This window comes from Pteronotus mesoamericanus, unplaced genomic scaffold (genome assembly GCF_021234165.1).
Source record: "Pteronotus mesoamericanus isolate MK-2021 breed Mesoamerican mustached bat unplaced genomic scaffold, CSHL_Meso_final contig_182, whole genome shotgun sequence".
In the NCBI taxonomy this organism is placed as follows: domain Eukaryota; kingdom Metazoa; phylum Chordata; class Mammalia; order Chiroptera; family Mormoopidae; genus Pteronotus; species Pteronotus mesoamericanus.
Genome location: NW_026555078.1, coordinates 2326533 through 2349238, shown reverse-complemented (window position 1 = coordinate 2349238; position 22706 = coordinate 2326533). Strand labels below are relative to the sequence as shown.

Here is a 22706-nt window from a genome sequence, read left to right as displayed (position 1 = left end):
CCTTATCTCCGAAGCAGAGCATTTCCAAACCCCGTTTACTTTCCTCAGTTGTCATGTGCTTCTGTTTTAACGTCTGTGATCCTTAACACTCTGTGCCAGGCACCAAGCTAAACATTTTACATAGTCTCCTGTAATCCTCTTTTAAAAGAGTGATACCACACGTATTACTATTTCTTGAGTTTTATCTATGAAGAAGTGAGGCTGGAGAAGTTAAGTAGCTTACCCCAACACACCAATAGAAAAAGGAAATTGAGATTCACACCCAGGCCTGACTCCAAATCACTGCTCTCCGCCACCACCTCGCACCACTCTCTACGAAGCAGCTTACGTTCACAATCTTGGATAAAGTTCGCAGAAGACGCTCCAGCTATACTTTGAACAGCAATCTGGCTCAAAGCAAAGCCCAGAATAATTTGATAAGATGCTTGTTAGAATATAGGGAAGTGGATTTCTTTATGTCTTTCCATAAATCCCCGCTCTTTGTGACCTGTTTAGGTGCCAATTTACTAATCTGTCATTTTACCAGGGCAGAAAGAATTGTCTTCCAGGTGTGATTAAGCCACAATCCTTTTTATCTTTCAGTCACATAGCAGGGATTCCTTTCAGGCTCTGAAAACCCTGCATATCTACACGTGAGAGATACAACGAGAAGCAGGTTCAAGAGCAGTACCGTGCAGACAACGAATGGGAGACTGGGGATAACACCTAAGAATGTTTACTCACCAGAAGTTCAGATTCCAAAAGCCTAGTAAACTTGCCCTGTTCTTCACCAGCAGAAGTCTGTGCTAACTATGCAACTTCCATAGAAGTTAAATAAGCATTTCCTGCTACTGAATTAAGCCTCTCCTTCAGAATGAGGGGCAGGTGTTTCATGCTAATTCCCTGGAGGAGGCCTGCCGCACGCACCTGGTCAATGTTGAGGCGGAGCGGCATGAGTGACACCCTTAAGCAACACTCCTGCGGGGACCGGCCCGACTCCGGGCGCACGTGCAACGCTTTCACGGTCAACTGCAAGACAAAAAAGGGAAGGACGTTTTTCCCCCAATGATACTTTGACTTTGTTCTCATTTTAAAAAGAACAAAAAACATGACATTTCCATTCCCTATGTTAGAACAAAAAGTGGAACTGTTCGCCCTCCTTCCTTAGACACCTGAATCCAACTGTTTTGGGTCACACGCTCCCTCCGGGACCTGAGGAAAGACAGGGATTCTCTTCGGAGGGAAAACGCACAGAGTGTCCGCTCAGCCCCCTAGAGGCGGCTGAGCCCCTGAAGCTGACCCACCGACCTACATTCCCAGGGGGCACGCCCTCAGCTGGTCACTGCTATTCCACTAAAATTTTTAAAGCCCGAGAAATCGGAACACTTCCAGCAATACTAAAGATTTTGTGCAGATCGCTATGGAGTTCTGGTTTTCCTCAGATTATCAGTATATGGACAATTTTAACCCTAGAAGTGACAAGCAAAATAATTTCTAAGCCATAAAACTCTAAGCAGCATCTTTAAAAGAGACTTTCATATTAAACTGCGAAAAATTATCCAGTAATTTTCCCGTCTAAATCTTGTGCAGTTAGATATAACAAAGCCCTTTTCTAAAACTCCTATGACAAGAAATAGAAAGTCTAAAATCTCACCATATTGGAATGGGCTTTCCGAGGCATTTCTTTACTACAGTACAGGTACAAGAACTTGTTCATCTGCGAGGTCGCCAGGCGGTCTCGGATCTCGAGGTCCTGCACGACGAACACCTGCCGGGAGGCTGGGTGCTCCAGCAGGCCCGGGTCACAGTCCGGCGTGCACGGCGGGTAGACCTCATGCTGGAACTTCACCTTTGGGGACAGGAAGAGGAGCACAGGGCGATTTTGACATTTTATTTCAACCGGGCTTTCCTCTTTGCAGCGCAAAACATCCCTCATCACAGTCTTTGAATTCTCAGCTTTCAATTCCACTTTCAGAGAAGGTGACATCCCTTCATTTGCTCCCTTACTGACTGATCTGGGTGCACACTGCCGCGCAAGGACAAGCTTGACTGCCTGACCTTGTCTGGCCTTGGTAAAACCCCTATTCTTTTCAAGCAAAACCCTCAGAAGGAATAAGACATGAAACTATCATCTTGCATACCTATGACACTGCTTGAAAATGAATCAATGAAAGCAGGGTTCAGGTTCCAAAGCAAGCAAGGATACACTTGGGTACACGGAACCGACTTCACCATCCTATTTCCACGTTAAACACGCTACCAGAGGACACTTAGCACCATCCCAGACGAGCTGACAGAATTGAATGCACGCGATGTCACTGGGAACCGGGCCCTACTGGTCCCTTGACGTTCCCAAAGGACCAGACATGCGTGCCGGCCAACAGCAGGCCTTCCCAGACCAGTCCCCAGGCAGTGGCTCTCCAAGCACAGTCCTGGGAAAAGCACTATCAGACGCACCAGGGAACTCGTTCAAAATGCCCACGCGTGGGCCCTGCCTCCGATCTGCCCAATCAGCAACTCCGGGGCCCGGCACCCTCAGCGGGAACAGGCCCCAGGGGCGCGCCGACGCCTGCACGCAGGGGCGGGGGCGGCACACTGCTGAGCCCTCACCGACGCGCCTGCTTCAGCGGAGCTGTCCTTTCACAACGCCGTCTCACCTTGCTTAACTGTATCTCCATTAAGAAGTCATGGTTCCTCCCTTTCCCCCCACAGACTGTATTACGTCCATGTCTGGTGGGCGCGTGAGAGGGCGAACTGTGGGGGCTGCTGTAACGGAAAAACAACAAACAAACTTTGGTCAAAAAAATATTCAAAGAGAGGTGATGACTGACCTCAGGAAAATAACAAGATGAAGAAAAGAGAGTAAGATCACAGAGCTGCATGACCACGCATCCGAACCACAGCGCTGACACTTGGAGACACTGAGGCCGCGAGTGTCATCACAGCCCTCACGAAGGCGGCCGTCAGCCGGCTGCCGGAAGGAAACCCCACCCGTGACGTGGGTGTTCGCAGCTCAGGGCAGACTGGAAATGGGACTTTGTTCCTTGTTACTTTGTTCAGAAACCCATTACAGTCAGAGTACAAGTCCTAGAAATCCCAATGAATACAGAAAAGAATTACAGTCAACTCAGCATCTAAAAAATCACCTTTAAACTGAAAATGCCACTATGCTGTTGCGGCAAAGGTTACCACCCCAGGAAGCCTTCCCTGCTGCTCCCTGCCCCACCGAGAATGCCGGGCCTGCCCCCAGGCCCGCTATGGAGTTCTCTCCCAGCCCCGCTGAGTGACACCCCCATTTGCCACAGACTCCGGGAGCATGGACTCTGCTTGGTACCCAGCTGGATGCTGGTGACTCGGGGGCAGGCACGGTCCAGCCTCCGGATGCGCACACGTCCCCGCCCCCTCTGCTCACACTCCTGTCTCTCCCTTTTGCACGCAGGGCAGGGTCCGGGACACATTCATGTTGGTGGCTATGTCTCTTACACAGCCTCTGGCACATAGAGGCACCCAAAAAATTTTGCTGAATGGAAATCACTTAAGTCACCACATTTCAGTAAAAATGCAAACAAGTTTACACAAAGGAAAACTCTAACACTAATGTGTAAAGAGTAACACTTAAATTATAGCTTTTTAATACTACTTTATTATTAATTCTTTTTTTTATTATTCACATACATTTGTCTCCACCTATTAACAATTGTTAAAATGAGAAATGCTAGGTATTTTTCTACAAAAAGAATATGTTGCCCTGCCAAGTACACTTATGCAGAAATTCATTTAACTTACATGTAACTTTTCGCCGGAGAAGTCGGGGGAGCTGTTCTGAAATCCTTGCCCCCATAAAGGTGCCAGACGAGAGAGACCTCCTTGACAACATACCGCACCACGGGCCGCGGGAAGTGCAGGGGCGCCCTGCTCGCGTCAGCCTTCCCAGCGGGCAGGCCGAAGTAGTTGTCGCGTATCACGATTGTGTCATCCACCATGATTTTCACCACGGGCTCTTCCTCCTTCTCCTAAAAGGAAGAAACAGGCAGCGCAGGCTGTCTTATCTCAGTGAAAGTCCCTGATGATGCCACCGGTCTCACAGACACTTCTGGATTCTGCATTCTTTCCACAGTTTCAATACACAAAACAGGGTAAGTACTGACACTTACCATCACATAAGATACTCTGCATTATTAACCATAAAGGAGATGCTCTCTTCTAGGCAAACCACTTCATAAGGGTTTTTTATAATCTGAAATGTGGCTCTTACTATGCAATTGACGATAAAAAGGCACAGTCTTAGCGTGTGTGTTGAAGTGTATGTATGCACATGTGTATCTGTGCACAGCTCTTTAATTCAAAGTCAATACTGGCTTCCAAATCTGACATCCTTCAACATCCTGACCAATTCCCATGTTCCTAATAATGAGTTCATCTTGAATGTGGTAGCTTTTATGTTTTTAATTCCCCAGAACTTAGTCAAATAAGTGTGCTCACCCACTAAGTTACTACTGGGCAGTTTAAAACACATACACACTAAATGGCGATTCATTTTGAATGGGAGTGGCTAAGCTCTAGCACCAACGCTTAGCCACTCTGGTTAGTGAACTGGGGACTCATTAAAAGCAGACCGCGCTTTTCAAACATGAGCATGACTCTAAAACAGAAATTGTATAAATCGGTTGGCCCTCAGCCTTCACACGAACCACATCCTCGCTTTCCTAGTCCTGGGACTAGCAAATCGATGCAGCACCCCTTTCTGCCATGAAACTCCCCGCCCTCAACAGCAACCTTACTACACACGACATTCGTAGCTCAATGACCCATGAAGGAAATTCTACAAGTATAGGTCATTCTTCTTTGAGTCTTCAAGAGATCTGTCATCTGTCATAGGAATAGTGGTGCATAACCAACATTTAGAAAGCATCGGCAGTAAATTATAAAAGAAAGTAATTCTGAGCTATGAAGAGTTAAAATCTAAAGCATCTTTTTAGGCCTTTGGTCAATTCAATTTGTAACGCTATCATAAGGCCTCAATTATGTTATCGATTTATTACCTGAATGGTTGCCCTTGGTGCGAAAAGAATGCAAAAGTCGTCGTTTTCAGTAGGCACACCAGTCATTGCGTCACTAATCAGGTGGTGGGTGAAGGAGGCGTACGTGGGGCCGGGCTCCTGGGACGCATTCCCACTCTCATCCGGAAACAGGAAGAGGTCTGAACAACACGGCTCCTGAACGGGAGACTTTTCATCCAAAATGCCTAGGAGAAAGACCACAGCACTCAGCTCTGGCACGTCCGGAAACATCGACAACGATGCTGAGGGAGCACCTGAACCGTGTGTCAGGGACACGTTACATTGAGAGCTTTCATCTGCAAAACCCTGTTGTTTTCTTACAATTATCCTCTGACTACGAATAAAAAGACTAAAATAAGTTTGAAGTTCTCTAAGAAAAGAGTAAATGATGGTCTCCCGGAGTGACAGTCTCCTCTTCGCTATTTGGCATTAGAGAGGCTCGGGAATTTGGCAGCAGCTGGCCAGCGTGGATTGGAGCTTGGTTCCAGCCAGAGTGGCACACCAACAGCTCTGGCCTGTGAGTACAGCTCTGGAGGGGACGTCTCGGACAGCATTACAAGAGCCGCGGAAACCGGCGGTGCCCAGCCAAGCCTCACCCAAAACTACAGGAAATCTCTGCGCAGGGAGGGGCAGGGCAGCAGGCGCTGAGCACCTCTCCAGGCGACTCTGAGCCACATGGGACACCTGTTCTCAGATAGCTCTTTAGATATGAAGTTCACAAAAGAGGGCATTTGCACCAAAATCTCTACGTAAACGTATATTTGTATACATTTTATTTCATATGACACCCACCAAGTCCTTCTCTATTCAGTCATTGAAACCAAACACTTAATGTGGACTGAGAGCAGTAGATGAATGAAAGTGACACTTTGCTTCCAGAGGCCCACACGCCGGGTTCTACGTCCTTCTGCGGCAGCACCTTGAGCTTACTCATCCTTGCTAAGTGCCCAGGGCCTCGTACAGAATCTTGCCTATTGAAGCTGCTCAGTAAATAGTCATTAAATAGTCTTCCCCACATAGTAGGTTAGCTGCTAATGTGTATTATAAATCATGTGGAACATAGAAACCTGACGGTTCCCATTTGCTGCCTTAGTTCTAATTTAGAATGAATGCAACATTTAACGCTAAAGTCTTATAACACCATAAAGTGGTTTTAATAATTAAAGAGTTCACCACATATAGAAATAGCTAAATTCATCCAATTAGAAAAAAAGTATTTTTCAGATAAATGTTTCAAAATACTTAGATGCTTCCCATCTGGTTCCTCCCTGTCTATCCAACCTTATTGTCTATTTTTTCTTTTCTATAAGAAGGGAATAGCCTGATCTGCTAGGTAATCAGGGCCCCCACATGCCTTTGTCCTTGTCCTTGATGTTAATGACCTTGTCAAGATAACTTCTCTCTCCCCTCTACATACCTAAGCCCTATCCACTTTTTTTTAAAGATGTTATTTATTTATTTTTAGAGAGAAGGGAAGGTGGGGAGAAAGAGAGGGTGAGAAAATTGATGTGTGAAAGAAACGTTAATCGTTTGCCTCTTACACATGCCCCAACTGGGAACTGGTCCACAACCCAGGCACATGCCCTGACCAGAATCAAACAGGCGACCTTTTGCTTTGCAGGACAGCGCTCAACCAACTGAGCCACGCCAGTCAGGACAGTCCTATCCACTTTTTAAAAGCCAACTTACCACACTTTCACTAAAGTCTAAAGCACCGATTCCAATCCTTTCCGAACAGTAGTTACAATATATAACTCTGAAGTATTTCCTGTTTTATCACTTCTGAATGATTCCAAGTCTGGTTTAGTGTCGGTTTCTTTAGCAGTTCAGTGTTACTTAACTACTACACACTCAGTGAACACAAGCTGAGTGACTAGTAAGTATCTGCCAAAACTCAGACTCGTTCCTTCTTTACCAAGTCACCCACTGAAGACCTGGGAAGGACAGGAATAACGCGAGCCTCGACTACAACAGCAGCACTCGCAGAGAGAAGCCCGCTCTGCCTCACCGTTCGCCTGCGGCTTCACAGAGTGGCCGGCTTGGTGCACGTCGACCTCCTCCATTGCGTCACTCATCAGATCTCGTAGCATCTGCTGATCTGCTTCGGGGAGCACCGGGCCGCGGGAGGAGGCCGGGCCGCCGGAGTCTACCTACAGTCAAAAGGACCAATTAAAGAGAGCCGCAACTGCTCTAAGCAGCAAACTAGTTAACAGCACGTCGTCCCAGAAACACACGCCACTTTACAAAAGCACCAGGCACGGGAGCACCTTCATGTTTTTATATTCTGCCCAGCAGCTGTGACGTTTTCAGCGTGAGTTTTAGTATCTTGGGCACCCTCACAACTGCTGCCGCATAAAATTAATGTCATCCCAGGGAACTGGGATCTCAAAGAGGCAACACATTAGAAGGGAGAGAAGGTGAAAAACGGGGCCATGAAGCTGGGGGAGAGAGGATCTTGCTCCGCAGAGTCCAACTTGCTCACACCTGCAGCGACGCGGACTTCCCGGCCTTTGAGACCGAGTCACTGCAGCTCACGGCCTCATCTCTTGGGACAAACAGATACCGCGCGACAGTGGGGGCACACAAAGAGGGAAAATCTACCAAATGGTGCTTCATGGGGTTCAATTCCAACCCTGATGCTCAACCATTCCGGTTAGTGAACTGTGGATTCATTCAATCCAGACCATGCTTTTAAATGTGCGTAGGACTCTCAAATGGAAAGACCAGAGGGAAGGGGTGGGGAGAGGTAGAAGCGGGTAAAGGGGGGATAAATGGGGATAGAAGGAGATGTGACTTTGGGTGGTGAACACACAATACAATATACAGATGATGTGTTCATTATACACCTGAAACCTATATAATTCTATTAACCAATGTTCCCCCAGTGAATTCAATAAAAAAGTAAAAAATAATCAAAATATAAATAATATAATAAGATGGAAAGATCCATTTTGAAAAGGATAATTTAAAATAACTTTCAATGAACTGGAGAACGTCTCCAGAGAATAAGCAGCAGGGGACATGTCACACGTCCCCCCGTTACCGGTGGGACCAGCGCGGCAGTGAGACCAGAAGCAGACAAGTCCCTCAAAACCAAGGGTGAGGTCACCCTGAAAGAGCGGTGAGAGGCCAGCCAGGCCCACGGGGCGGGGGCGGGGCAGGTGGGGGGGGCTCCACGCCTGAGGGCCTGGAGCACCCCGCTGCCAGGGGAGGCCTGGGGGAGAGAGAAAAACGCCAACAGATGGTCAGGTGCTGAGCAAACAGGACACTGTTCGATCTGGACATAAGAGGGCAGGGAGGTGGCTCTTGGAGGTGTAAGAAACCACTGAATCAGGAATCAAAATATCTGGGTTTCGTTGCTGTTTCTGTTACTAACTGCGGCAAATCACATAAATTCTCAGATTTCAGCTCCTTCCTCTGTGACACAGATAATCATTGTTCACCTCAGTATCACCCTGGGCAAAAGGGCAGCACAGAAAGTGCACTGAAAACTGGAGGGTATTGCAGATAAACACGGAAATACTGTTACATAACTCAGTCTTCTGGTAATAGCAACACCTGCCATCTACTTTCTCAAAGGATGTTTACATACCACTTGCATGTAACAAGCTCTTACATGACAAGTATTTTCTTTATTTCCTCAGGACAGATGGAAATAAAACTTAAGTCTAAAAAAAGTATTCTGTTGGTTGAGATGACTGAATGTTCTGAAACAAAGAATATCAAACAGCAAAATGATCTTCCAAAAAGGCCCATGGAACCACCCTCCCAGACCCCGTCGCCCTGAAGGTAAGGAGCAGACAGGTGATTCTTCCGTTCCTCTTCTACCTTATGACCGACATGAAGACCGCGCTGATGTAAACCTGTCACTCACGCCGCTGGAGCGGGGCAGGGGGTGAGTGTGCGCTAACGGCGCTGCCAACTGTACCGTGGTCTTCCTTTGCGGGGCTCCCGGCTTCGCCTCCGCCTTGCTGGCCGCCTGCAGGTCCCCGTAGCTCGCGATGTACTGGATGAGATTCATGAGCGCGGCGCAGGAGTCTGAGCACGTCCTGATGTGCACAATGTCACTGGAACAGTGCAGCTCAAAGCGCGAGCCCGTCTGGACACGACACAGAGCAGAGGGTGCAATGGCTTCCAAGCGAGACAGAGACTTCCTTGTTTTATACATTTACATTAAATAAGGTATCACGTGACTATCTGATTTGTCGCAGGAAATGTGTGTTTATAATAACTCAATCTTAATTTTAAAATATTTTCTCTACTTTTGACCAAAACTAGATAAGTGGAAAAATAATTTTAAAATCAATACATTTTTAGTCTCTCCAGTAAAAAATAAGACGACTAAAAATTTCCATTTATTTTAGTAACTTACTTGCTCTCCATCAGAATCAGATTTCACTGCAGTTATGGTTAATTCCAAAAGCCCCATATCCATCACCCGGACATAATCTAAAATATTAAAAATTAATACAGGATTTGAGTATAGCTTTCAAAAAATGTTTATCCAACACCTAATAAAACTAGCACCTCTCTGCAATTCATGATAGGCAGTGCTACAAATATTTATATGCAACATAAATATAATTTCATCCTATAAAAATCCTACAATTTACTTCATTAGAAACAAAATTTGTCTTACAGTGAATAGATTATATATAATTTGATGTACTTAAGGTCATTACGACTTCAAACTAACATTTCATAAAATCCTTAGTTCACTATTCGAGAGTTAAATGCTTTAAGATATTCACACAAAAACAATTAAAAAGCATTCATCTATACCTAATTATGGTCTTTTTAAACTCTTACCTCTATTCAAATTTATAGTGACAGTATTACACTTGTCAGACAGATGTAAAGCAGCTTCATCCAAGATTATTCTGAGGAAAATTAAAAAAGATAAAATCAACATCTAAAAAACAAACCTCAACTATATACCACTTGATCCCTATATACTTAGTTGTGTCATTCTTTCTGACATGATATTATCAAAGTCATATGCAGCTTCTAACTTATAAATGTCATGTAACATCTTTTTAAAACTCACTGCTGACAAGTGCCAGCCAGGGCTGTAAAGAATGAGATTAAATCATCTGCTCAAATTAATGCTAAATTTTCAGCATCTTTTTAATAAATCCCCAAATTCACAAGGTTTTAATTATGAAAATAAAGTGTACCAGGTGTTATGGGGGAGACACACACACACACACACACACACACATAAAAATAAACAATCTTGGGAATTATTTCCTCCCTAAAAATGAAATCCAGTAATGAATAAAACAGATCAGTTGAATCATCTTTGAAAGGAAAATCGAAAACTGGGATAGAGGGACGTGGCTGTTAGTTAGAGAATGTCGATTTTAACAAATGGCTGAGGATGTGACAGACGGGTTTAGAAAGCGGCCGGCACGTCCTGGCAGCCGCGCCGGGCGCACGATGAGGCTCACGCAGGCACCTGAGAGTAGAGGACGACTTATCCAAGGCGACGCTACTTGACACGCTGAAAGTTTCGACCGTGAGGAGAGACCGGATCGGCAAATAGAGAGGCCTGACACCAAAGAGAAACATCAGAACGTCAGTCCTCTTTAGAAAGCACTTGGCACCTTAACGCGACTGAATTATATGTTCTTTTTAAAACTTAGTAGATATTTTCAATAATAAAATTTTATTTTGTCCCATTTGTGAACTAACCTGTAATCAAGTGCACAGCTCCAGAGATGAACATGAAAAGTTGTAAATGAAGTTGGAGGATTATATCCCAAAACAGGCTCATCAGCAATATTCAAGAAGTATAAAATCTATAATCACAAAAATATAAAATGTCCTGCTTTAGAAGAAAAAAAGTGTTGGTAGGACATCATTAATACCAATGTAAAATGAAATGCCTCGTACAGAAAGCAACCATTTATTGGAAAATCAAAACACTAAAAGGAAAAAATAATCATTTTAAAGAAATTCATTTCAAAAAGCATTTACAAAACTAGAACTTGAAATAAAAAGGCCCATCTAACAACTGCATTGCTACAGAAACCTTAGAAAAATCCTATCTTATGAAACTAACAAAGTATGTATAATATGCTTTCATATTATTTTCCTTGAAACAGTTCTGGAAAGAAACGAATTTTCCTAAAGATTGCTTAAAACTACCCATCTGGTTTTCTAAATAATCCAGTGTCGGGAGCTCTTTGCCCCTCGCTTACCCCAGCTCAGTCTGAAAGCCAGGCCCTCCCCCCGACCCCGCTCCCGCATGTCTCCAACCCAAGCGGACAGGGGGGTGGGGCCGAGGCTCTCCCCTGCGGCCAGGCCAGGGTTCACCCCGACCGCTTCTCTCCCCTCTTCGCAGATGTGGATATAAGGACGCTCTCCTCACGGTTCCGTAGACAGGAAGGGAGGTAGATACACAGAGTATCTCTGGTGTTCTACGTGCTTTTATGGAAAAAGCTTTCTGGAAGCATTCAAATTTAAAATAATTATTTTCCTGGCACACAAAAAGCGCTCCTTTCTAAGGAAAATGAACAAGAATCAATGTGCTAGTTTTCATTCTCACATAAAGAAGAGTGAACTTCTTATCCAAAGTATCCTCCGAAAAATAAACAATTATATTTCATTTACCATATATAGCTATTAAACTGGAAATTGATTACAGAAACCCTTCTAACTGCCTCAAACCCCATGACTGGCTTAGGGGGTCATTCTGAAATCATGGCCCATGAAGTGTGAGTCAACACACCGTTTACTGCTCCCCCGGGCCAGGCTCTCCGCAGGGCCTGGGACACCGAATCCTTCCCTTTGATGACAAACAGGGTAACTCTGTCTTTGAAATGTTTGGGGACCGGGCTTCTAGGTAAAAAAAATCAATCACATTCTGGAGTGCTGATACTGGTCTACTCCCCAGCCTAAAAGGTGGTTACACAGGAGCGTTTGCCTCGTGATAATGCCCTGAGCCGACCACTCGGGGTCTCTAAACCTTTCAGTGTGACTCTGCCCATGTACAATTAAGAGGACTGACAATCACACGTGGCTGTCTTACCTGCTCGTGCCAGCTCAGCCCGGAAGGGAGCACCCTGTGCTGGAGAGTGGCTCCTTTCAGCCCCACGGCGACGAGGAATTCCTGTGCAAGGCGACACAAAGACTCTCTCTCACCGCCTGCGCACCCCTCCCATGCAAAACCTGAAGCTTCCCAAACCAGGTCAATGTGCTGCCTTTTATGCAATCATTTTAGCTAGTAATCAAACCAACAGCAAGGAAATAACGGTATAAAAGTTTAAAATGCAAACCTTTGTATTGGACTCTGACTTATCAGACAGTATCTTCACTGCAACGGAGAGCATATTCGAAGGGTCTCCTCCAACACCATCGGAAGAAGCTCTACTGAGGCCATTTTCTTCGGAGGAATAAATCGTGGGCTCCAGCCAATGCGGGCGGGTTGAGCCAGGCAGCCGCACTTCTGCGGGGACAATCACTCCGTCCACCAGGCCTACGTCCACGTCGAGGAGAAAATATAACAAAATGGTTACTTGAAACTAGTTCATGGACTTCTGGAACTGAAAACAGAAATCCACGTCCTTCCACTGAATACAACACGATTCTGGAGGCAAAATGAGCAAGAACTGAGTTGGCATTAACAATCCATCCCTCTCTACTAATGTTGGTATGATTGGCAGTCCCAAACTCAAAAAAATTAAAATGTTAGGATAATTAAATTTAAGTATGAAAATCTGGTAAACATTAAGAATGTGCAAGTATCTCAAGTCTATTTACAAGGTAACACAGGAAATGTGCTCAAAGAATGGCAAAGTCTGTGTCTGGTACCAAAATGAAATATTGCTTGAGAATAAAGAATGTAAAGTCCCATCAACTGATCAATAGATAATAACATATGGTATCTCCATAAAATGGAATATTTGGCAATAAAAAGGAATGAAATACTAATACACTTCAATAACCTTGAACACATAATGCCAGGAGCAAAAGGCCATATATATTGTGCGATTCAATCCATAGGAAACATCAGGATTACTAAATCCACAGAGACATAGAGTACTTTAGTGATTGCTTAGGGCTGAGGGGACGGAAGGGCTTGGGGAGGGAGGCACTCTAGCTAAAGGATGCAGTTTCTTTTGGGGGTGATGAAAATGTTCTAAAGTTGCCTGTGATCATGGTTACACAACTCTGTGAAATACTAAAAACTACAGAAATGTAGATTTTTAAATGGTAGACTCTATACCATTGAATTATATCATATTGCAAAAAAAAGAACAGTCAACTTCTACTTAACAACAAGTATTCCTTTGCCAGTGGAATCAGAAAACCCCACAGAAAACAACTGCTTATATCAGAGTTCTGTTCTCAATAGATTTTATTAAACAAAATTTAAACATGTCTAAACAGAAGTGAACAAAACACATACATTTAATACCTGCCCTACCTTTGTGGTATAGACTGAAGCTGCTGGAATGAAGGCAGATGTAGTGCTTGTCCTCAAACCCTTCATATTTTGTCACACAGAACAACGAACCGCTGCTGAACTCTAACCAGAATTCACCGTGCTTGTCTCCCACCAGATCGCCATCATCTTGCTAACGGAAAGATCAGAAAACAGGGGCGTCGCTGCTGAGAGGCAGAGGCCCTGCGACAGAACCCCTCGAGTCGCGGCCGAGCGCTCTGACGCTTGACCCGTCCGACATAGTGGTGCTAAAACTGAGTCCTGAAGTGGAAGTAGAAGAAGTGATCTCTTCTATCCAACGAATCCCTGTCCTTCATCCTCCTTTACAACGGACAAATCGCTAGTTATCATCTCAGGAGCGGAACCACACGTGTTCTCCGAAAGAAGGTGTATGTAATGTTTGTCTTTGGGTCTGCAATGAAAGGTAAATTTCCAAAGATGCTGCCTGTCGTCACGAGGTGCCTCGGCAAACTGATCTTCCTCGGCCCCCGAAACAACTCCAAACTCCCTCAGTGACTGGACCTGCTCTCACGGGAGATTTACAAGAGGATGCACTTGAAAAACCACTTTAGGTGTGTAAATCCTTACCTTAACATCTGTGAACACTGCCACTAATCCATGATTAATAGTCAGAAGAACTGAGAGAAAACTCTGCGAGTGTTTGTTCTGAGAGTCGAGTTTTTTTTTCCTACGGGAACGATAGTTGGGATCAAGAGTAGAAAAATACTGCAAAGTCTCCTCCTCAGATCCACTTTCCTCGTCTATGAGAAATAAGCATCCCAATTACATGGGTCTGACAGCTTATTTAAATAAATAGCAACTTGAACATTAGCACAAGAATATTTATTTTACAACCTGTTTATTTTTATAAAGAATCTGGTATGACAATAAAAATGTACTTGCTATATTTTTTTCACTTCACCACTGAACTTCAGACAATGTATATAATTATCACTATAAAGAGAACATATTTAACTAATATCAATATTCTCAATATACAGATACAAGTGCGGAAATGTAAATTACTACAAAGTATTATAAAATATAAATGAAAAATACCATCAATTAAAAAGGCTACTACTTTATTGATAAACCAGGCACTGACATCAGAACAAATTTAAAATATATTACCATAGTGAACTGTAGATTTAAATGGACTAAAGCTATCTTTGTTGAAGGTATTGATCAGTTGACTGGCTACCGAAAGCCCAACACCATAGGAAATATTTTCAAAAGTCTCCACTGGTGAAGGAGCTGTTGGTTCCCACAGCAACAAGTCATTGAAGATCCTATAAAGACAAAGTTGAAAAATAAGTACATAATTCCTAATTCAACTGAAGGCAAACTAAAGAATATCCCTTTAAGAAATCATGTGAATAATAATTTTTCTAGATGGTGAAATAGAAATTAGATTCTACAGGTTTTTTTAAATATCAATTATGTTCATATAATGAAAAAAATAACTGATATGGCTATAATGCAGGCAGTGAGAAAGGAATTTGTACAATTAGATAACTAATTAGATAGCTGCCTAGTTTTACCTGTTTTACATGTATCAAATTACATACATCTAAATGCACTTTAAAGAAAGAAGTTAACAAAAAAAAGGAAGACTGTTCACACATGAGCGCGCGCTGTGAACCAGAACAGATCATGCACTGTCTCCCTTGTCCCTCCCGCCCATGCTACTGGGCGGCCCAGGGAGCATCCTCACTCTCACGTGGCACTTGAAGAACCTGCCTCATAAAGGTTAAGGGACCCGCCCAAGGTTACACAGCTCATCAGTGGGAGAACTGGGACCAGATCGTGGCTGGCTCCCAATGCACTTTTCCTTTACTGTCTCTAGGGATATCCGCTTTTTCCCTCTTCACCAGAAAGCAGGTTCATTGGGAAGATTGCATGAGACGAAGGATGTATACAGAACAAGAAATGAAGGAAATCTTTTTTATTTTTTAATAATTCTTTAGCGAGAGAGAGGGAAAAACATCGATCTGTTGTTCAACTTATTTATGCATCCATTGGTTGATTCCTTATGTGCCCTGGCTGGGGATCGAACCCTCAACCTTGGTGTATCAGGATGATGTTCTAACCAACTGACCTACCTGGCCAGGCCAAGAAAGGAACTCTTTCTAACTAGCAAGGTAGTTCCAGTCAACACTGGTGACTAGTGGGCTGACAGGTGTCAAGCTAGGCTACTACCAGGTCCTACATTTATAAAGGATTAGTTGTCACTAATCAGATGTCCTGCCCTTACCCTCTCCTCAAAACCTCTGCTACGTTTTCATGAAAACAAAGGCTTTTCAGTGTCCTCTACAAGGCCCTTTGTTAGATTTGGACCCGTGGCCTCTCCTCTACACATACACAATTGAACCACCCCATCTACAACGCAGTATCACTGCATGTCCTTGTTTCCTACACTAGCCCCTCAGCCACCTTCCCATGTGCCCGGCCCGGCGGCTCCCACGGAGCAGGCAGTGCAAGGTGTGAGGAGGAGGCACCAGTGCACGACGCACAGGGAGGGACTGCCCGGCGCACAAGCTCACGGTACAGCCCAGCGTGAATGCCAAGCAAGACGCCACGCAGTGATGTAGCCCAGGCCCCTTCCTGTGAGAAGCCACTTGTCCAGGAACATCCCAGGCCAATTCCTGAGCCTCTGAAGCTCTAGAAAGAATAAACCAGGAGTGAATGCTGCAGACTGTAATCCTGACCCAAAAGGAAGCACCTCTAAGTGAAAGACACCAGGGAGAGGGGACAGAAATATGTCTCTTCTCAGACGCACTGACTGCAGTGCCCCCAAACCGTGCAGCACCCTCTTGGCTCGCTGCTTCTTGGGCATTTTTATTAAAACAAAAGAGTCAATCTGATCTTAGTCTAAACTCCTACATAATGAAGGCATAAAATGGATTTTCTCAGGAAATGCTCTTCCTTTACCTTACTTCCTACAACCATTCTCTTACCTTCGTACATCAAAGAGAAACTATTACTTAAAGGAAAACCTGAGTTCATGGTATGTAAATGAAGTATGTAAATAAATGATTTTACTCTTTCCTTATTTATACTTTGGTTGAAGCACAGTCTTGATATCATTAATACTATAAAACATTGGGTGAAGTTTTTACTATCAAGATATTTAAGGACACATTACCATGATTCTCTGACTATAAGCCTAAAACATAATAGAAGCTCAATAAATACTTAATAAAACCAATTAGAATTCTTTTTTGTACTCTATTCTAAAGGACCTATAACACAGAAAAAAATTTCCTGTACCTGAGACTGTCTTTTTAAAAAGAGCTCGTTGACCAAGGCAGTAAACAAACAAACCGATATTTTAAAGTGTTGTGAAGTAAAGATAGAGTTGGTTATAATTCCCGTTCGGAGAGATTATTTAATTGTATATATAAAGGACATCATGGAGACCCTGAATGGGCTCTGCAGACTAGATGGTCATAACGTGTACTATCGGTGTCCTCGCTCTGACTGGTGAACTGTGGTTGTGTAGAAAATGTCCTGGCATGTGGGAAATGCCCAGGTGCTCCAAGGTGAAGGGGCACTAGGTCAGCAACTTACTTTCAAATGGTTCAGGGGAAAAAAAGTTCTTTTTGCTGTACTTGCAACTTTTCTGTAAGTTTAAGAATGTTTAACGCTTTTAAAATAATATTAATTTTAAAATTTATAAATCTATCCTAATACGTGAGTCACACAGTACACAGCGCGGGGGAGCCCTCGGGACTTCCAGCTCCGGGGCCTGAGAGCGCAAGCAGGCAGCGTCAGGAGGAAGAGAAACTCCTAAGCAGCCCCCGTGGAACCAGCTCCACGGCTGAAGAGACACTCCGCAGTTCCCTGACGTCAGCTGTCGGCTACGCCACCTGTCACACGGGCGGTGGCCCCCTCCGCCAGCCCACCGCCAGCCGACCGCCAGCCCACCGCCAGCCGACCACGGGCTGCTGGCACAGGCTGCTTCCCGCAGGCCGAGAGCCGCACCCCCGCTGAGCTCCTGTCCTTGTATTCACCGTGAGGTCAGCGGCGTTTGGCCTCAGGTCTGCTCATCCCAGCTGCGCTTACTATTGTAAGGATAGTTTAATTAAATGCTGTGCTAACCGATAACTTCTGACTATTCAGACCGAGGTGGAAAAATCCTAAAACCTAAGACTCTGCACGCAAATTGCTTTGAAACTTTTCTTGTTTACTTTAAAGAAACGGAATCTGAAAATTGTAGACAAAGCCTTTTGGATATACATGATGCAAAAATTCCAACCGGTGACTCATATTGAAAAATAGGCCTTTTCCTATATTTTAAAAAGAAGTGGTAGATCACACTGCATTTGTAAAGTGCACGTTTAAGGTGTGTATCACCGCTCTAGCATCCCAGCTTAACCAGCAACCAGGCACCACAGAAAGACCAAACTAGGGATGAAGCCCTCTGCCCCCCGGGCTGGGCCTTGAGCTAGTCCTCTCACTCGGCTCAGTCTTCCCCGCCTCGCACGTTCGTACGCTCCTGGACACGCTTCTCAAGTACAAAGTAAGGACAACAGTCTAGACGTCAGTAGTTTCCAAACTTTAGACTTAACAGTTAAAAAAATTATGGAAGCTGTCTAATGTAAATTTATAAACTTTTTGCAACTATGACTTATAGATTATGTATATTATGAAGTAAATATAAAATTTTAAAGTTTTTTTTTAAATTAAATGGAAGCACTAACATTTTCTCCCTATAGTCAGTGGACTACCCCGCGAATCTCATCTTCAAGACTACTGAACTAAGTAGATCTTTCTGGAACTTAATTTTCTGATCCTAAGACCAACAGTCCTGGTCACTGGTGGTCAGTGAGAAGACCCAGCTTATTATTAACAGTTCAGGAACAAAGGGCCAGTGATATTTGATACCAAGTAAACCCACAGCGGAAGCCAGTCTGAAGTCCCTGAATGTGAACGGAAGTTAGAGCAACTCGCTCACACGTGGGAAGCTGGTGACAGCAGACGCCAGGCGCCCTTACCCAGAACCGCGCGTGAGCGCCTTTCGGGCGCGCTGCAGAAGCGGCTGCCGCAGACGGCAGGAGCGGTCGCGGTAACAGCTGGCTCCCGCGAGCTCACGGCGTGCCAGGCGCCATCCCCTGAACCCCCAGGGCTCGTCCCACTTGATCCTCCCAACAGCCCACGCAGGCCGACCGAGCGCCCCCTCCGCCACCGAGCGGGAGGCTGGCCCTGGAGGCCAGGCAAACTGCCCAGCCCTTCACCGGCTGTGCTCTTCCCTCCAGGGTGCCATTTATGTCAAATCTGAATTTTTCCACTGCAGTTTCTAAGTTAGAGCTCATAATCCTAAGGAGGTCCCTTTTCGAACCCTGAGAAGGGATGCTCCTTGCACAAAGACCCCAGGACCCGAGTCCACCCCAGGATCTGCCGGCCCTCCGCGCGGACCCGCCCCAGCTGTCTCCGTGCCACGGCACACAGGGAAGAGGTACGTGCTCAGGACCCACGGGGAGGGGACGGAGGGCACAGGGACTAAACATCACACACCCAAGGAGCGCAGTTACGAGACACACTGCTCAGGATGCCCCGCTGTAACAGCGGCGCGCAGCCACAGGAAGGGTCCTGCGGTCGGCACCGCACAGAGCACACTGACACTGACGACGGGGAGAAGGCCGAGGCACAGGAAGAAAGGGCGACGGGGGGGGGGGGGGGGGGCGGGGTATGAGGGAGGCAGGGAGGCAGGCAGGCAGGAGAGCCCGCCCCAAGGAAGCAACTCAGCGTGTTTAAACTCACCTGTTGTAAAGCTTCTCATAAAAGCTTTTATTCGGTAGCGTTACGTGAATGCTGGGTAACGTGAGTTCCAGCACGTAGTGAGAATTGCTGATTGCTTTGTCCTGGAACTCCGTCATTTCTACAGGGTCTCCTGGCATCACCATCTAAAACATAACAGTTTAGTGCAAAAAAAAATGCATCAAATAACCATTTTATGTTTAAAGTAGTAACTGTATCTTCTTTCTAGTAATCTAGGTATAGAACTTGGTACATCAATAAATAAGCAAGCATGTAACTGTTAACTTTTAACCAAGAAAAAAATATAGACATGCAATCTTGGAGTAAAAAACCTAGCACAAACAGAATACTCCGTTGTTTTTCCTTAAGAAGATTGAAAGCCACTGCTACGTGCCCAGGGATATCCCTCCGTGGCTCGCTCACACCGGCAGTGTACCTGTTCGTTCTCGAACATGACTCTGCGAGAGGAGAAGGGAGAGGGCGCCGGCCTCCTGAGATCACACACGTCCTTCAGCGAGTGTGCGCCGCCCTCCTCCTCTTCCTGATAGCGGCCATCCCCCTCCTCCTCCTCCTCCTCCGCCGCGATTCTCTCCAGGATGGAATGCATGGCTGGGGGGTTCACTTTCAGCACGATTCTGAGAGCAAGGACGATTTTAAAAATCGAGATCTGCGTGTTAACTGCAAAACTTTAATTTTTATGAAGATTAATACAAAGACCGCTGATGGAGTCATTAATGACGGGATCCAGCTTCTTCGCAAAGTCTAATTATATCTAATCTACCCCACTTCTGGACATGTTATAAACTTAAAAGTGTGGAACTGATGAGACAAGTAAACAAAAGAAAGTTATTAACATTTTATTCTTAGCTAATTGAAACTCTGATCTTTTGAGGATACAAAGATTAATTTTAAATTTCATATTTATAAAACCACCTTTCAGCAAGTTCTACCTGAGAGTTCTATTTAGCCCTGCTAACCCGGATCCCTCCGCCTGCAGCCTGTGCTCTGATGGGACACTCGCCCACCTCGGAAACCCTGGGCACAGAAGTTGTTCAAATGGCAAAGGAGAGCCCGGTGAGGGAATGTTTTCAGAGCTGCCACAGCGAAGCCTGTAGGGCTCAGTCACAGGAGGCTGCGCTCATCCCCTGCGGGCTCGTCGCTGGCACGAGGCTTTGCAGTCTCTTCGTTGCCGCCTCAGCCCACTGTCACGAGGAAGCGTGGCCACCCCGAATAAGACAGACACCTGTGTGGCATCTCCCAGGGCTTTGTCTTTTCCCTACGCGGATGGCACCAGTTGGTTCTAGTTATAAACTATCACAACTGCTTCCTAATTTATAGATATGCTAATGTCATTGTGCTTCCAAATTACATAACTAAAGAAGATCCATATCTTACAAGGAGAGCCCATGCTCTGAACTCCTGCGGCTTTGCCAGGCGGGCACTGATAACGCCCGGCCTAGGAGCCTGGCAGGTCTGAGGCACAGGAGGCGAGAGTAAAAGAGGGCGGCAGCAAACCAGCACAGGAAAAGACCACTTACAGAGAGGCTTCAAGTGCTTAGTCTTCCATATGATAATGGATCCTTATTTCAAGTAAACTAAGTTCTTTTCAATAACAGTCCGAGCCCGAAGGAGGCCACCGTGCTGTAACTAACGGCACAGCTGCCTGCGCTGCCTGAAGGGCGGCGCCCTCTACGCCCTGGACCACCTGCTGTAACTCCCACCCGGCCCCGGGGCCCAGGCTCTCTCCGCCCAAGAACCAGTACTTTGTAAAAGCACCCAGATTGGAAAAGCACTGTTCCAAAGCATCACTGACGATAAAATTCACTTGACAACTAACCAAATGGTGCCCTGTGCTATCTCTTCTGCTGCAGCCTTGAACTGTTTTTAAAATGATCAATGATTCTTTGGTCCCTCTGCTTTGACTAGGAAACTTGAGACCAGAGAACACCGCTAACGCTTCCATCTCTCACAGCACCTAACAGACACCTTTCACAGAGCAGTTCTCAATATGCAGTTCTTACTTGATTTGTCCATCTCCCTCTGGGTTTTCTCATCGGGGCTGGATATTTTTAGCTTAAATTCAATAGCCAAAATGATGGTTCAAAAGACGATAGTAATTTATTTTTGGAAGGAAAATCTCACTGCAGGTATGTGTCATATCCACCTGCTTACTCACCGTGGCCAGTCAAAGTCATCCGACGACGTCGTATCTCCATCTGCTCCACTAGACACGTGGAAAAACTTAATGGATGGCCCTCCTTTATCTTCCTGGAATGACCCTATTAAAACAAGGCTGATTAACTGAAATGCATGTCTTCTCAAGGGTTGAAAGGTACTTTCCTCCCTAGGGGAACAAAGATCCTCTAAATCAGGAACATAGCGCAACATTAAGTTCTACGGCATTTATTCGTTTGTTCCTGTTTCCAGTGTACATGGGGGAGACAGAACAGGCAGGTAAATTAAAGATGTCGTTTCCTGCTCATACTCAAATGTTTAAGTACCAGTGTTTAATGTGCACGGGCATGATCGTGACAGTAAATACAGCGGGTGCCGCTTACAAGTGCCACTGAATGATTATTCTTCAAAGTTTAGGAAATTAATCTAGGAACACAGATAATAATGACATGTCTTAAGTGTCGATTTTATGTCAAGCACTGTAAGAATTACCTCTATTCACAATAACCCTATACATGTCTCTTCATTCCATTTTACAAAGACTGACTTTCCTCCAGAATAATGAGTTTTTACTGATGGAGAAAAGGAAAGGTTCAATGACCTCTAAACGCCCTTTCATGAAGTCATAATTGGCAACAGTCAATCTCCAATATCTCTAAGAACTTGTAAAACTCGGAGAAGATGGGAAGGGAAACTGTGCAGCCTATTCCCAGAGCTGCAGGTAAGCAGAGCGGGGGATGGTAGGAAGGTGTGGGCGGAGGGCGGAGTGGCAGAGGGAGGCTGGTACGAAACCACACACGCACACACAAAACCCACATCAAAATCTTCCTGAGTTCTTCGTGGACTCGATTCACTCTGAGTGTATATATACTCTTCATTAGCTGACAAAAGCAAAGTAATACAGAAAAACTTAAAACAGGTTTTACAGAGAAAAGTCACTCGAGAGCAGTGTGGTGATAAAAAGCTCAAGCTCCAGTGTCAGACTTGGGTCAGAACCTCGATTCTGCCCCTCATTACATGATCTGGGGCGGTCCCTCCTCTGAAGCCTACGGATCCCTCACTTCCGAATGACAGAAATGACTGGAGATAATAAGCCTACGTTATGATGGCGGTTACAGGGAACAAGGGGGCGCGGTGAAGCTCAGGCCCCCGCGGCCGCGGCCCTGCACGGGAGGGGGCGCGTGGCTGGCGCTCGGTGAGGAGCCGGCAGCGGCGCACGCCCGTGGAGAAGGACGTATCAGCTAAGCGACTGAATCATCGTGCTTGGTCATTTCTTTCCAAAA

At 45.3% G+C, this 22706-nt stretch overlaps 1 protein-coding gene across 2 annotated transcripts in view; it reads right to left on the bottom strand.

The window, feature by feature from the left end:
* The window catches only part of ATG2B (autophagy related 2B), a 61349-nt gene that overhangs the window by 12477 nt on the left and 26166 nt on the right, over nucleotides 1-22706 (bottom strand). For both annotated transcript variants that reach the window (XM_054567062.1, XM_054567063.1), the window contains exons 16-34: nucleotides 21425-21527; nucleotides 19685-19883; nucleotides 19252-19394; nucleotides 14620-14777; nucleotides 14077-14249; nucleotides 13471-13621; nucleotides 12320-12519; nucleotides 12073-12153; nucleotides 10734-10840; nucleotides 10498-10590; nucleotides 9849-9919; nucleotides 9412-9488; nucleotides 8968-9138; nucleotides 7048-7189; nucleotides 5022-5224; nucleotides 3766-3992; nucleotides 2637-2745; nucleotides 1634-1828; nucleotides 907-1008 (exon numbers count right to left, since the gene is read on the bottom strand). In XM_054567062.1, the coding sequence (XP_054423037.1) occupies nucleotides 907-1008; nucleotides 1634-1828; nucleotides 2637-2745; nucleotides 3766-3992; nucleotides 5022-5224; nucleotides 7048-7189; nucleotides 8968-9138; nucleotides 9412-9488; nucleotides 9849-9919; nucleotides 10498-10590; nucleotides 10734-10840; nucleotides 12073-12153; nucleotides 12320-12519; nucleotides 13471-13621; nucleotides 14077-14249; nucleotides 14620-14777; nucleotides 19252-19394; nucleotides 19685-19883; nucleotides 21425-21527 (2705 nt within the window). The remainder of the gene's footprint in view (nucleotides 1-906; nucleotides 1009-1633; nucleotides 1829-2636; nucleotides 2746-3765; nucleotides 3993-5021; nucleotides 5225-7047; nucleotides 7190-8967; nucleotides 9139-9411; nucleotides 9489-9848; nucleotides 9920-10497; nucleotides 10591-10733; nucleotides 10841-12072; nucleotides 12154-12319; nucleotides 12520-13470; nucleotides 13622-14076; nucleotides 14250-14619; nucleotides 14778-19251; nucleotides 19395-19684; nucleotides 19884-21424; nucleotides 21528-22706) is intronic.